This window comes from Patagioenas fasciata, chromosome 1 (assembly GCF_037038585.1).
Source record: "Patagioenas fasciata isolate bPatFas1 chromosome 1, bPatFas1.hap1, whole genome shotgun sequence".
NCBI lineage: Eukaryota > Metazoa > Chordata > Aves > Columbiformes > Columbidae > Patagioenas > Patagioenas fasciata.
Genome location: NC_092520.1, coordinates 157140793 through 157157442, shown reverse-complemented (window position 1 = coordinate 157157442; position 16650 = coordinate 157140793). Strand labels below are relative to the sequence as shown.

Here is a 16650-nt window from a genome sequence, read left to right as displayed (position 1 = left end):
CCAGTTTGGAGATAACAAAATATCTGCAGCTGAACATCTTGGAAGGTCATTGCCTGTTAGGTCAAGGTGGACAAAATCCCCAGAGCAATTCAGGCTGCAGCAACTGCCCTCCCATCCCTAGTAAGTTTTGGTGCCCACTTGATCTCCTAGATGGGGGTGTCCAAAATGGGTGCCTCCTCCACAGCTGTATGCAGGAGACAAAGTCTGTGCAGGGAAGGGACAAGGAAGGGTAAATAAATCCCTCTTTATAAAGAAATATACACTATAAAATTCTAAAAATTGCAAAATCACTACAAAAGAATAAATCTTTCCCAAGAGCTACTTAAAAACGATCCTGGAAGTCCTGTGTTCAATCAGAACTGCTGCAAACTGTTTAGGCACAGTGAAACTATTTCATCCACACTGTGACGTAGATACCATGGCTAAGGGATGTTAACGGAGGTTGCTGTTATATTAATAAAAAAAAAATAAGAGACAGATGAAACTTGTAAATGACTACTGTCCTCAAGGAATGTCTGTAATTAATCTGCACGTAACTTCTTCTTTGGAACCTTTTTCTTTTGTCTCATTTCCTATGTGGCTCCCTTTCCTCTGCTCTTTAACTGCATATTCCCATATTCCCTATGTTTATTAGCTCAGTATATCATCCTAATACTGGAAATGTTCCTTTTATTGCAGCATCATCCCCTGCTTTTGCTCCCTTCACTTCTCCTGCTCCTTTTCATTTGTTATTGCTTTGCCTCACTTGCCTTCCCTTACATGGTTCCTTTTAATAGAGGGGGAAAAAATATTAAAAGTGAAGTCTGGATTAGGCGCCCAGTAGGCAAATACTTTACACTTTAAACATATAACTTTACCCCAAAAGGATCTACCCTGAGAAAAAGTACTTAAGAGGATGTTGATTCTGGAATATCCTTTTCCTATTTATAGCACTTATGCCATTTATTTCTCTTTTGAAGACTTAATTTTACATAGCTCTGATATTAATATCCTTAAGGAAGGATGATGCATTTCAAAAGTGCCGAAGGACAGAGAAGCCCTGAGGCCACTAACTTTCCCTGGGATGTCGGGTTCCCAAATCTCACGAACACTTCAATGAACCACCTCCTTTTGAAACACCACATCTTTGGCTGACTTGCCACTTTCATCATGATTCTATTCAAACACATCGCTATCCCTCAAGACCAGGCTACGTTTTTTTCCAAGGCTCTTTGCTTTCCCCAGCCCTGCCCATGGCCATGTAAGGAGGCAGATAAGGGCAGAACTTCTTGTCCCACAGCTCCCATGAATACGATTTCCATAACCCAGCCCATGTTGTTCTGACAGTGGTCAGAGGAAGGAGAGGGGAGAACCAAGGGTGTATCTGCTCCTGGAAGGTGACCTGATTCTCAGGTCACCCACAACATGTGTCCTTGAAGCAGAAGGAACCCTCTCTCGTGGTGTTAAGTAGCTGGGTACAAGCGATCAGCGGGAGTTGCTTCCATCATTTGCTGAGCAAAGAGGAGAAAGGGAGCTGCAAATCACACTGGAAGTGTAAAAATGCATAGAGTTCCCCACAAAACTTGATGCTAGGAAAACAATTAAAGGGAAAGTCGATTCCAGGCTATGGTTTGCATGAGTGAATGTGGTCTGGATGAGAGAAATGAAGACATATTTGTACGGAGCCTTCCTGGAACATCTGCTGGGCAAACAGAAAAGCAGAGGGCCATGGCTGAACTAAGGGGTTCACGCTTTTGCCTCCTCTAGAGCATGTCAGAAACTCACCCAGCAGAAAATCTGCCCCACCACAGTACATGGCAGAGCAAATACCATTATTTACAGGAACTGTGATAATTGCACTATAAAATTGCACTTTTTTTTCCTTCTTGGCTTTGCAAACTTCAACATGGAAATAGAAATTAATGTAGCTATTTGGTGCAATAAATCCTGAAAGGGAAGAGAATCAGTGTTATGTGGAAACGGGAGGATTTTCTCTAAAGGCCAGTTTCAGTCCCTACATGAGGACGTGGAGTTTACTCACAATATTTACATTTCTTTTTCCAAGGAAAACGAAATAAAAATCACTGCATATCTGAGCATTTCAGGGAATTTGCATTTTGAGAAGAGAACCAAATATGGCTGAGTGCAATAGGCTAAAAATACCCCTCAAGAATCTATGCACCATGTGAAGGGAAGTATTTTTTTTAAATACTGTTTGTGTGCCAAAGAAGAAAGAGGAACACAAAGTTATAGGGGTGTGACAGTCCACAAGACAATGTGGCATCAGCAAGAAATACTTCACTTTTCAAATGACACCTTGCGAAAACACGTCAGGCAAATGCATCTTCGTTGATGCATATATATGGATTTATCTCTGGTACAGAGGCAGGTAACAACCTGGAGAGTTCAGTACTTTTGTGTTCCAGAGTAGACACATAGCAGATAAGTCACCTAGTTATACGCTTTGGAAGCACACATCTTAATTAAATTAATCTGACCATGGTAGGAATGTGCTGGGCTTCACTCTGCCTGAGGATATGGGAAGTCAGGAGCAGCTCGATTGCTGCAGAAGGACCTTGGCAGGCGCAGGTCAATGAGTGCTCTGACCTACTCCTCCAGCCCATCTCAGTACCTGTGCTTCACTTTAAACACGTGCTCTCGTCCTCTAGAATTCACTGTGGTTCAAAGTTAAGCATGAGCTTAAGTAATGTCCCTAAAAAAAAGATGTTGGTTTGGCACAGGCTCGTATTTTCCTGAACTGTCATCTTAAGGGAAAAAGATGCCAGATCAAGATGCAGGGAGAGGTCTTTGCACAGAGCAAACCCCATCCCACACAAAAGAGCTGGGACGTGTGGGAGGCCAATAAAAAGCAGATTCCAAAGGGCTGGACCCTTCTGGGCACTGTCCCTGCAGCTCTTGGCAAGGGGACAGGAGGCTCCTCTTGGAGCGTGCCCTCCCTGGGTCCCTACTTGAACAGAAAAGGGAATTATGAGCACCCCACAAATCCTCATGTCACCGATTCCTCCCTTCATGCAGCATCCCTCCCTGTTCCCTTTTGCAGCCCAGTGCCCATCTTCCATCTATTTTGGGATGGCTCAGGGACCCGTGAGCTCCTGTGTCTTGCAGACATCTGCAGGCAATACCCAACTGGCACCCACTGACAAGGGACGACCGTTCTCCTTACTCTCCCATCCCGGATAGCACACGTCCTTCTCCACATCACCCTCAGATGTGGCAGCGTCCCCTCAGCACCCAACCTTCAGAGCACAGCCAACAACCCCTCTGCATCAAATCAGTCACCAAACTTATCTTAGTTTTTGTAGGGCTGTTGTCTCTGGGGCACTTTGAACTACAAAATCATCAGGAAGGAAAGCAGATGTTATGGAAGGGGAACCTAAATATATGGTATAACCCACTCCAATTGCCCCAACTTAACTGCATGGCAGATTGCCTGAAACCCATACTTCTCCCAAGCCACGTGCAGCACACCTGGGCTGCCCATTATTTCCCTCCTTGGCTTGCTGGCATGCAGATATTAAAAGTCCCGTCATGCATATGCAATAGTTCAGGTTTTTTCATTATTATTATTGTTGTTGTTGTTGTTATCAGTGGCAGTATACCTGTACATAAAGAGGATGAGTCATCGGATGGAAGAGCATGAAACATAGACACTGTAAAATGCAATAGGACACTTCATTATTTTTGCGTGGGTCTGTGAGGAGACGGATAAAGCTCTTCTTGGATACCGCCTGCTGTGACACCAGAGTTGCAAAGCACTACAAAATCATAGAATGGTTGGAGATGGAAGCGACCTCTGAAGATCATCCAGTCCAACTCACCTGCTAAAGCAGGTTCACCAGAGCAGATCACACAGGAATGTGTCCAGGGGAGTTTTGAATGTCTCCAGAGAAGGAGACTCCACAACCTCTCTGGGCAGCCTGTTCCAGCGCTCTGACAGCCTTAAAGTAAAGAGGTTTCTTCTCATGTTTAGATGGAACCTCCTGTGCTTCAGTCTGTGTCCGTTGCCCCTCATCCTATTGCTGGGCGTCACTGAAAGGATCCTGGTCCCATCCTCTTGAGACCCACTCCTGAGATATTTATAAACACTGATGAGACCCCACTCTCAGCCTTCTCTTCTCCCTGACCAGCTCTCCTACAAATCCCAGCCCCAAATAACCCCTGGCTCTGATTCTTCTCAGTCCCTATCACCTTTGCAAGGTGTAGATTCTCCTGCTGCCCACTGACTTCACAGTCCACCTTGCTGCCCCGTTCTTCAAGAGCAAGGCACCCCCCTCCCTCTTCTCCTTCATTTCCAAGCTGCTTAAGCGGTTCTTCCTCTTTCCAGTCGCTCCCTCTCCCTTGCAGAGAGTAATCCTCCTTTCTGGCAGTGTCTTGTCTCACTCCTCCCCGTTCCCACTATGGGGGTGACTCGTCCTGAGCTTCCCTCTTCTGCAGATGAGGAGCTCTTGCCCCACCACACACACACACTCACTGCATGTATTAAATCGACTGCTATGGAGAGGACTGGCTTGATGGTCTGCATCACGATGGGAATGGAGGAATTCCTGAGGGCTAATTGTATTTGGATGTGAATTCCCACAGCCACCTTGTGCTGTCCCTTCCTCAGTTTCACCAGCTGTGAAGTGGACACAGCTGTATGGACCTGACCTTGCTATATCTCAAATATCTTCTGTATGTTTCAATTATTACAATTGCTTTGGATGATTTCTGTTTGCAGGATCCTTTAGCTATTGAGGAGCACGCTGTTGTGGTAGCTGTTAAGTTTCCTCATTCACTCCAGCCAAGGATGGCAACTGCAAACTTTCGTGGCAATAGCAGCCAAAGTGCTATACACAGGTCACTGTTGATTAAAATTGCAAAAGCAATCAAGTAAGAGTTAACGGTGCTTCCCAGAACTGTAAGACCATACTTCTATAGGAAAAAGCCTATCTAGACAAAGGTAGGGAGATGTTTCTGCTTGCAGATATGAGTCAGCAACTTCAACACTGTGAAAAGATCCTTTCTTTGTTTAGTTTGTTGTTTATGTTTTCATGGGTGGTTTTTAAAGAAAATCTCAATATACAAATTGAAAGGCATCCTCAGTTCTGAGAGTTTTCATTTAGAACATATGATGAAACCATATATGCAATACTAGTCCATTTTTAGTATTACTGGAAGACAGAAAAGCATGTTTTCCCAAGATTTACCATATATTTCAGATGGGTTTCTGGGCTGCAAAACTCAGATTTTATATTCACACCATAAGCTACTTGTCTTCAGAAAGATCAAATACTTTCTGATGCCTTCAGAAAGCTGCCAGTCCCAATCCTGCCCAGAGACTCAGCAGCACCGACTGATGCACCAGGTGAGTCCATGCAGTTATCCCCATGCTAGGCAGCTCCTCCACCACCCCAGAAGCCCACCTAAGGGTGACCCAAGTAACCAGCCTCTCAAAAAGTGAATTCTGCATTTTGTTCAGGCTGAAGGATCAAATCTCCTTGCTCTCACAGAAGCTTCAGCGAGACCCACCTAGGTGTAGGGAGGGTTTAACCTTATGATTTTGTGTATCAAGACATTGGTGCTCCAGAGTCCTCACAAGGGTATCTGCAAGTCACAGTTTTTGAACTCGCATCCAGCATTCAAATGCACTGTCCCTGTTGCCTCTCCCTGCATTAAAAACATTAGTGGCCAAGACTTGAAATGCAACCAAGTCGAAGTGATGACCTGGCCAGCAACCACAATGGGGAAATATTTCACAGGCAGCTTTGACATGAGATTTGACACAACTGGCTGTGGCATAAATCCCTGAAGATTCACCAGTGTCGGGAGCACAGCGCAGAACGGCACAGGTAACGTGCTGTCCTTGCAGTCCTGCATGTGATTTCCTATATTTAAAAAAAAAAAAAATTCTATAGCCATTGCATGGACAGCATAAGTCTAGCTTGATAAATGAGACATAGATACCATCTGACAGCTGAGCTACAAATACTGCATGAACTATTTCTTGTAACGTGCCATCTCACATGCTGCAGCCAGCTGCCAAGCCTACTCCTGAAGGGATGTTTTAAAAGTGGGAAGTTTGTTATTAAGATACAAATCTAGAGGACTAAGGATGGATTTGGGTCTTCTTTTCAGTGGTTCCCCATCAAATCAACCCTGGTGTTAACTTTGAGTTCAGCAACTCTATGGTTTTACCATGTGAAATTTTAAATTAAATAGTGGATAGAAATATATAGGGTTACAGGGCGCTATGCCATACTGGCACATAAAGCACGTGTAATCCCTTCTTCAAATACACACTGCAAGGTTCATTCAGGTTTCCTAGCAGGACTTCCACACTCCCTGTGCTAGTGCTTTACCTGTTCTCCATCAGCATTGCCCATCATTCCAGGCACTCCCTGCTGGCCTTTCCTGGAGACTGCTCTACCCTTGGAGTTGGTACCACACAATAATTTAAATCAGGGACCCATACCCCTAGTTATCTTCTTACTGAAATTGTTCTATGGGTATAATCCGTACCACAGACACAGCTGTACCAGTTATGAAGGTGCTTTGAAAGAGCTCAAGTTATTTTACAGCAGTGGAACACTCTTCTCATTAAGAGGGCTGCATCACACTAATTCGTCAGGTATACTAATAACTATCTGAAGCATGAAATAAATTCAGATGATAACCCAAGCCTTTCTCATTAATCACAAACTACTACAGGCTACAATTTGCACACGTGTGCATGTGCAGGGGGCATGTATGTTTTTGTGTGTGCACATGCATGCATGCAAGGCAGGCAGAAAAACAAAAAGCAAGCAACAGCCCATGGGAGTTTCCTAAGGGATTGCTCCACATACAGAGAAAAGTAGTGAAGGGAAAGTGAAAAAAGGTTAAAAAACAGACATGTATCCATCAACTCAATTAAGACCCAAGGGCAAAAGCTAAAGGCTGCCGGGCAGTACAGGGAGTTAAAGCTGCTCCAAGACAGCAGCAGAGGAAGCGCTGGAGAAGGAACTTTGCTGCCATGTGAGCAGAATTAATAGGTGTTTCTGGACCAGCTGAGCTGCCGCTTCTCAATGAGTTGTTAATGGGGAACATGGAGAGTTAGGAAGTAATGAGGACTTTGTCAATACAGCTGTGGCTAACAGTGGTTAAGGAACCACTTCAGGGAAAAACCATTGCACAAATCTGCAACTACAGATTCTGAGCTTTCCGGTGCTTAAGAGATTACTTGCAATAATTTTGGAAGTGTTATAGAGGCTGAGAAGCAAAACAGAACCACGGGACAGATCCTTTTATTAAACCAGAAGCAGCAAGCAAGCAAGAAATATTGGCAACAGTGGCCCCTCATCTAAAATTTCTTTTTTTTTTTTTTTAATTCCCAGGAAAATAAAAGCATGAACCAACCTAAATAATCCACAGCCACTTGCAGGTGGAGGCACTGGAGGAGCACAGCTTTCACAAACAACACCCAGCACAAGACAAACATCTTCATCGCGTCCTGGCTAGGTGCGTTAGGGGGATTCCATGAACAGCTCCACACTGGACCTCCATGCCTGCAAAAGCAGCCATCTACATGGTACCCAGGGCCATTAGATAACCTACCCTAGCAGCACTGGTTTGCATTGGTGCCAACAACACATCCAAAAAATCAGAGGGTTTCTTCCAAAGCGAACAGATTGAAAAAAGAATATGGGTTTGGGGTAGAAGGCTGTCACACATCCATCTTATGGTTGGATTTTTTGGCATTTAGGAAGTGGGGAATCTTTCCCAGGTTTTCTAAGCAATACTGGCCACTTCTCACTTCTACACCCTCCCACAAAAGCAGTCCCACCAGCAAGAGCCTTCCTGCATAATCATTTTCCCCTTCTGTTTTATGCAAAGAAAAACACTATTAAAAACACCACATTCTCATGTTTTTACCTCCATGAAGAACAAACATCAAGAAACACTCCCTAGAACTGAAGCGCTGGATTTACTCAAAGGTAAACACCCCATTTATGCGTCCCCCAAGACTCTGAGGGAGGTACAGCTTTCTGTGCTGGGAAGTGCTAAGCCAGGCAGGACCGCCGCTGTACAGGCTTCCCTCCCATCTCCAGCCTCTGCAGAAGGACACGCAGAGCCTTTGCAGCTCTTTAACACTGTTCAGAGCCGAAATCCAGGTGGGAAGGACAGGAGCAGCTCTTTTGAGTCCACCAAGCCCTGCAAACACTGAGAGCGATCTCTGGCTGCATCCTGCAATCCCCTCTGCCCTGGGCATGCACGGTCAGGGAAAAGGGGGCCAAAACAGTAGTCAAGTTGGCTTAACATGAGCCAAGGACAACCCCTGTTTCACGGAAATTCTGCCTATAGCCAGATCCATGCAGTCCTGGCTTCTCTGCACCAACAGGGACACAGAGAGGCCAAGGATGGGGAAAGACTCCTGGAGCTCCTTGCTTCCTTCTGAGCTTCTTCCAGCATAAAAGCAATTGCCGCAGTTGGAGAAGATGACAGGGAATACGGCACACAGATATGGCACAAAGTTTCTGCATATAAAAATGCTGTGTTTAACAAATCAGCTCCCCCATAGTGCACAAAAACCCACCACGGAAACCGAAACCACTAGAAGTCAGTCATGGACCACAAAGCATGCTTTCACGTAAACAAAAAGACGGGTAATAGGTAGGAAGGCTCCTCAGAGCACTACTGACAAAGAAGTCAGTTTCACTGATCCTTTCTCCAGGCAGCACAGGATGGCTGCATCCAGCTGATGAAGCTCCAGAGCACAACCCCATGGAAATATCTGGGCTCATGCTTAACCCTGCATCTCTCCCACTCCAGCGTTAAGTACTAACGCATGTTTGATTAGGCAACAGGAGGAGTATCTGTGCCTTCCAAAAATGACCACAAGCTCTTGGCAATAACACCGAGTACTTGCTCTGGCCCTAACCGCACACCGCAGTTGTTAAACTGCCCTGCCAAAGGAAGACATCTTGCCAGATGGAGTGTTCAAAATAAAGCAAAGAAGAACAATCACTTTAAATAATCAGCGTTTCAAGTGCTCTATGAAGATAACGTGTATTAAGGCAACCTCAGAAAAAGGAAAACCTATTGAAGAAAATGCTTTAAGTGATTTTTCAAATATTCCTGCACTTTTCACTTTCCACAGAGAAGTCTGTAGAAATCTTACAAAACCAGAGTATCAGCATTATTCACCTTTATATTCCCACTGGTTCCAGTGGCACTACTCCCACAGATGTGGACTACAGATCAGGTGAGGATATTTTTTGATTTTCAATATTTTTTGTGCACACTAAACACCCTTGGACACGAGTTAGACTTCTGTAATAACAAGGCTAGATGACAAATCATGAAATTAAAATCAATTTAGAAAAAAAAGAAAATTCTGGATTCTTGTCATTTCCCTACTGTTCTTTTTTCACACTTTGGAAACAATAGAGTAAAAAGTGACACGCATGCTCATGGAGCGACCCAAACTTGAAAAGCAACAAAATGCCATCCAAAGGCAAATGGCAAAATTCCCAGTAACATCATTAATGCCAGAGTTTCATCTTGTATGCTATTCTGTGAATCACTATAATATCATTTCAATAGAGATATCACATTATATACCATTTACAACTATGCATACAATGAGATTCTCAAATGCTGTTTTTGAGATGCAGACCTCACATCGAAACAATAACCAAAATCCATATGCACAGCTCTTGGGGCACACATGCAGACCAGAGTTGAGCTCACCTGTACAGCTCGATATATACATTGCGATGCAAATGTGGAGCCCAGCTTAAAAAAGCAGTTTGTGTGCACATCACCACGATACCATTCTAGAAATGAATTCCCAGCAATTTTCAAGCACCAGTCACCCCTCTCGCCTGGTTTAGGGCTGGCAAGAAGCATGGCAGCGAAATAGCACCGTGTGCCTCAGCACACAAATGGAGGATTGTGTTACTGGACAGTTTGCTGGGCTTTTGACAGGAGATGGCTTTATTTTCTTGGTCAGCAAGCTGTCCCGGTTGCTTTCTGGGGTGCTCAGGTGCAGATCTGCCCAGTGCTGGGCATCCTGCCTGCTTGCTTGCTGGTATTTGGTGACCCCATTGCTGGCTTCAGTGGCATCATCTTCTCACCTTACGACAGATCCTGAGTCAGGACGGGGCCTCAGGCGTGTCCTCCCCTGCACCAGCCATCCCTGGAGCAGGGACAACAGCAGCACAGCCTGAGCCTGACACATCCCTGGCCGGGGCAGCCCCAAGGTTATTCCTGCACCCAGCTTCTCGTCACAGCATCTTTAACAACTTCTCCTTTCTACACACTACTCTATTCATTTTCCACTTCCCCAATTGCAGCTGTCAAGCCCTATTAAAGTGTAGAAAAAACACATTTAAACCCGAACCTGCTAGGCCAGAAATAGAAGTTCTCATTTTCTTTTCCAAAACACAGAATAGCTGAGCAACAACGAAAGGAAAAGGAAATCTCTCTTGAGTGCACATCTGGAACCAATTTGCTGTATGTAGCCACTGGGTGTCACTTTTGATATATATTGGGTCAGCCACGCAGCGTTTCGGCGAGAGAAACGGATTTCAAAGAGGTGATGCTAAACCAAACCAGACTGCTCCGCAGCCTCTCACGCACAAGCTATAATTAGCAATTAGCCATCCAGGCTGATTTATTAATGAAACGTCTTCACCACGACACCAACCGCCGTACGGCGGCTCTTACCTCTCGGTCTGCAGTGTGACTTTTGACGGCTCCACGTTGGGGTTTTCCCACTCCATCTGCGGACAGTGCATGAAGTAGCAGAGGGTGTACAGAGCCTCCGGCTCCCAGTAGAGTGATCCTTGCTTCTGGTGCATCGGTGTCCCGTTCCCATGCTGCTTGGCATTGAGGGGCTGGAGGTGGTGCATCGCTCGAGATACCAGGTCACCTGGAAAAAAGCAAAGGCAGGGTGAATGCCAGGCTTTTTGGCTGCCTCTCCATGAAGTTTTCAACCCAAAAGGTATACCAGGGTTGTTTTTTCCTTCCATTTATAACTCACATATGCAAACAGTAAATGGTAGGATTGGATCCTGTGCACTGCTCATCACCACGCTGGACTTTGCCTCGTGGTTTATGTGGCATGGCACACCATACCTGGGCTGCAGACAAGCTTCAGAGTCCTGGGGGAGATGGGTTTCTGCAAATACAGTATGTCAGCAGCACCAGGCTGGTCTCCCTCAGCACTGCCGGAAGAGCCAGTACACCAGGGCTGGGGTCTCAGCTACCTACAGGCAGACCTTGGAGGCTGCCAAAACCCCATAGTTCCAAAAAGCACCAGTGGGGACAATGCAGAGTGGCACCAAAAGCTGCACGCTCCTGGGGAGGCGGTGGAAGGGAAATGCAGCCCCTTGACACGACGAAGAAGGCAGCTGGATAAGGCAGAGAGCACTGCAGGAGTGTGCAAAGGAACATGTGGGTGAAGAAAAGAAGGGGAAAAGAAATTGCTAAAAGACAATATCAGAAACGTGCAACTGAAATTACAATTTTTAAGCCCAGGCTGGGCCTAGAAAGCTTCACGTTAGCAGAAGAGCAAAACCTGTCAAGCAGGCTCACCCAGCCCCTCAGGTTTCCAGAGCACAGAAAATGGCTCAAGAGAAAGATGCTCGCCGTCTTCCATGCACCGACGTGGTTCTGGGCGCATCCCGGCAGGGTGCATGTGGGAAATCAGCCGCAATATACGGACCAGAATCAGCAAAGCCAGCGAGATTAGCAGTCAAATATACAGGCAAGCAGCGGTGAGCCTCTGAGCGCCGTACTGATTGTAACTAATTAACTACAGCATCTCCCTCCAAAGCAGTGAATTTTACGTTTATTGACTAGTGACCACTCTATCAAAGGCAGGGAAACAATTGTGGTTATAAAGTGCCTGTTTTCACATTTTCAAATCACTGTGAGAGTGCTTTGGGGGTAAATAATGATCTCAGATCAAATCAGATGGTTTGTTTTAAATGAAAATCTGAGCAAGAGCCCTTTGGGTCATTCTTAAGCTGTACAAAAACGAGTGATGGGAAAAGAGGACATAATTTCCCAGCGTTAAGAAGAAGTCACACACTTTCTGTTATCTGTCTTTCCCAAGTGACCACTGAGCACTGAAACTTGGAAGGAAGAGTTGGAAATGTGCACCGAGGTAGGAATATAAAACCAAACCTGGGGAAAAGAAAAGGTGAATAATGAACTCCTGGGCAAACTTAAAGGAGAACCATTTTAACTGTGTGCAAAGCAGAGCTACAGGTTTTCTTGCAAAGTCCCACCCCTGTGAACACATCACAACACATCACAGCACATCACCTCTCTCCAGGCTGACTCGCACAGAAAATGATGCTGCTGCTGCGATAATGTGCACCACGGAGAATAGAAACGTCTCACTGAAAAATGCTCAGCCCAGTCCTCCAAAATCACAGCCTTAAAACCATGAGAAGAAAACCGCTGGCATGAGAAAACTGCCGAGTACATGATTTCAGGGTTTTGACACGATTTTTTGCTGCACTCTGCAATATTCCTCTGATTCAAAGCTTTCATTTAAAAATAGTTTGTCTTTTCCCTCTGCCAGGAAATTGTCGTGACAGGACCAATCTTGCAGCCCTGCATGCTCATCGTTTCCGAGAGCAGCTGTGCATGTCGAAAGCCTGCAGGATCAGGTCCGTGGCAGAAACAGATGTGCCCCTGAGATGATTCCCCAGTCCTGCAGAAAATTATCTGCAGGCAACCACAGCAGCATGAAAGTTTGGGACCCGCTTCGCTCGGCACACTCTGCCACAGCAGATGTGCACTGCCAAGCTTAGCACAGGCCAATTTAACTGCTAGCAACATTGCTCACAGCATGAGTAAATGCCTTTTTTGATTATTTTTTCTTTTTCTCCAAAAGGAAAACAAAAAAGTGTGGAAGTGCTGGCTGCAATGTTTGGATTTAACAATAATAGCAAAAGCAGACAAAAAGGAGTTGTACTAAATGCAGCCCTTTCAGACCCAAGCCACTACAGCACTAAAGCATGTGGTTAAACTTGGACTGAGACAAAAAGCACCAGAGAACTCCTCTGACTTCTGCACCAAATGATGAATAAAAATCAGGACACAATTTAGGCCCAGATTCAGGCAGCAGCATTACTTCATCCCCATCCCTTCCCGAGCGCTGGGGCGATGTGACTTCGATGACACATCCTGCATGCGAGGAAGCTGCACGGTGAGTAAGGAGGGAAGGCGGCAGCAAGAATGATGTGGGCAGGATGGGCAGCTCAGCATCGTTGCTGATGCAAGGCTGAAGAAACTCCAACCTCACCAAAATCAATGGCAGAGCTCCCATCTGTTTCAATACGACCAGGAGTTCACTCATTTATTCTGTTTCCTCAACTGCTTCTTAAGAAACCCAAACCGATCCATGCTATTAAAGCTGAATTAATGCTTTTTATGTTTAAGCCTCATTTAATTACACTATACCAAAAATTGATTGGCTCAGATCTTGCTTTTGCCTTTGCTATATTATCTCTGGTTACATGTCAAGTAATTTCTATATTAACAATTATTATAACATTCCTCCATCAGAGACAACTCAAGGCTTAAATAATCAATACCTATAAAGCACTGAGCTTCACAGAGGGCAGTAAGTAAGCATAAAAATTGCATTATGATGCTGGTACCCAACAGGCAGAGCACTGGAAGCAGGGTAGGAATCACCGCTCTCTTATTTTATTTCACAGTGTAACTTTGGACAAACCACTGCATGCCCTGGTGCCCTTTTCCTCCTCCAGCAGCATCCAGTTACAGTGCAAATTCTTCAGGGCAGAGACTGCCAGAGCATATGTATGTACCAGGTTCAGTGCCAAGAAGGGACATGGGAGCTGACAGGCGCACACACATGGTGTATGGTAGTACTTACGCATACTCTGTAAAATGTAGCGCAGTACAACATCTGGTTCAAGATGCACGTGTGGTGTTTCAATCCCCAGCATGTTTTGCTGCTTCTGTTCTTCCTTGCTAAACAGAGTTTTGCTTCTCTCATTTCTTCCAAAGAATATACTAAGAGTTGAAACTCTCTTTGAATCTGGCCAGGGCATCCCAAAGCCCACGGACATGAAAACAGTTCCATGATGGGACTCATCGGTCTGGTCTCCAGCAGCCGATCAGCTCAAGTCTCATCTGGGAAACGCAACCTACATTTGGTCTCCTTGCCAGCTGTAAAAGTCACAGTATATCTGAACGCTGAGGGCAACCTTGAATTTGTGGCCAAGTATAGAGACATAAAGCCCCTTTTTCACTTCATGTCAGCTCTCTCTGCCCTTCAGACTACATTTGGACACAGCGATACTCTGCAAAGGGAGGTTACCTGCTCACACCACTGCTGGTGCTTCTGCATCTTTTTTGGCCCTGAAAACATGTCTCAGATGTATCAGCTGAGTGTATTTGGAAGGCCAAGAAATTTCTAAGTGCATCATTTCCAAAAAAAAACCATAAAAAATAAAAATCCCAGCAGTTGAGTCAATCTCGTAACTCCAGGGGTGTGTCTCCTGAGGGCTGTGGCGTCACGGAACAAGGGGCCGGCAGGGATCTCCTGCGCTCACTCTCGCTCCTGTTCCACCACCTGCAACTCATCCGAGGAACCAACTGGGGAGCCGCTCTGCCTGACAAAAGACCTTGCCAGTTTTATTTTGTTTTTAATTTAAAACAAATAAACACTTCCACAATGTACGCAATGTAAGCCAAGCGAGCCAATGCACAAATTTCTCTGCTAGCAGAGCCAGGGTGAGGACGACATCATGTTGCATGGGGTGGGGATATTTGAGGATATTTTTGTTGTCAAAGCTGGAAAGCCAGAACTGGAGGGCAGCAAAGGTGATGGGAAGCCCCAGGCCGGTACTGTCTTGCAGCCCCAGGTTAGGACAGAGAAGAGCTCCAGCAACGTAGCTCCACACTGGATGGAGCTTGTCAGCCTGGAGGAGAAGCACCGTGCCTTGCATGGCAGCTAGCAAAGGACTCACAAAACCATCAAATGCACCACAGAGTGTGGAGAGTTGCTGCTGTAGCTGCCAGCATTTCACCCTCTACACAACTAAAGCAGGACTTGCCCATTGCTGCTGCTGTCAGTTCAGCACAGTTTATGAATGCAAGATCCACATACATTTGATTTAAAGATTGAAAATATTATGTAATGCGCATGTTGTGACATGGGCCTGGTTTAAGGCAATACTGCATATTTAAGGAACAGCTTCACTGACTTCAAGCCAAAGATGTGATGTGACAGGGAAAGTTAGGCTGCTCCAGCCTGTATGGGGGTGGTATATTCAACAACATACAGCACAAAACTGGACTGTTCGAGCCCTCTATACAGCAACGAGATAAGCAGGTTTTTTTTCACTATGTTTGGCTTCGGTAAAAGCTATTATCACTGCTCATACTATTTTAGAGCCCAAAGTTAAAAAAAAAAATACCACATCCGTTTCCAATTTTTTAACATTGTTGGGGGTGTGGGGAGGAGGAAGAAAAGCAAAGAGAAGGAAGAAAGAGGAAATTATAGATGCCCAGTGCCTATTTCTGAGGAGCCTTCTGAGGGATTTTATGGTCTGTCACGATGGACCCAACCTCACAAACATGCCTGCCCAGGAGCAGGCTCACTGCTTGCAGAGGGAAAGACTTCCACAGCCTAAAACATTCAGCTGGGTGTGTGTTTGCACAACCATGACCCAGAGGTCAATGACGCTGGACCGATCCTTAAATGGCCACTCCCTATGACACCTACCTCGAGATATTCTTTGTTCCAACAACATGTCCTAAAACCGCCAGAACAACTTAACAACGATATTTTTGCACATGGAAAACAAGCCACACAGTTCTTTGGCTTGTGTTTTTCCTCCAAACCCCAGGGGAAGGAGTAGGATCTGTTGTCTCCGCAGACCTCTTGCCATGCAATGCCCTGCCAGGGCACCACGAGAAGCAGCGTCCAGCTGTGCTTCTTGCACAACAGCATCCTGCAGGCAGCACCCATCAGTTTGACAATGCTGGTCTGATCATCCTCCTGGCCATCCATGACTCCAATGCATGCAGCCCGATCTCAGGAATCATGCCCTACAATGGGGCATATTGACAGTAGCAGTGTTAGCACTTTGCTGTGCTACCTGGGTTAATATTTTCTCCTGCAAAGAGGGGACCAGAGCCATAGACCGGAATTGCATCTGTCCTTCATAGTCCATAACACTCTCCTGTGTCCCGTCCAGAACGCGAAAAGGAGGCATATCTATTAGAGACCTGCAGTCCAGATGCCAACTGCATGTCATGGCAAGTAGTTTCCGAAGTTTGCCTCCTTACAAGAATGTGAGCCAGGTGCAAAACTAACTTTCTTGACCTGGATCCATTTCACACGTCACTATAGAAGTCTTGGATCTATGGTTTTGCTCAGAACCAGCTCTGGGGAGATTGTACTGAAAACATGAATTATAACCCTGATAATAAAAAATGGTCTATTCATCTGACTGCTGCCTAGTAGTCATGGCCACCCTGAATCCTTCCCACACTGTAGCTAAGTCTCTCTCCCATTCTACCTCCTTCTTGCCTCCGATTTCTGCACCAAAGTGATGCATTGCTAGAGCTCACCCCGGCATATGCCTGTAAGTGCATGAATGCAGGTGAACACAAGTACTTGAACTGTGTCTCCTGTAC

General features: G+C 45.5%; 1 protein-coding gene across 3 annotated transcripts in view; it reads right to left on the bottom strand.

Annotated features, from left to right (window-relative positions):
* The window catches only part of ABTB3 (ankyrin repeat and BTB domain containing 3), a 183749-nt gene that overhangs the window by 59516 nt on the left and 107583 nt on the right, over positions 1–16650 (bottom strand). For all 3 annotated transcript variants that reach the window (XM_065852216.2, XM_065852225.2, XM_071798863.1), the window contains exon 3: positions 10687–10891. In XM_065852216.2, the coding sequence (XP_065708288.1) occupies positions 10687–10891 (205 nt within the window). The remainder of the gene's footprint in view (positions 1–10686; positions 10892–16650) is intronic.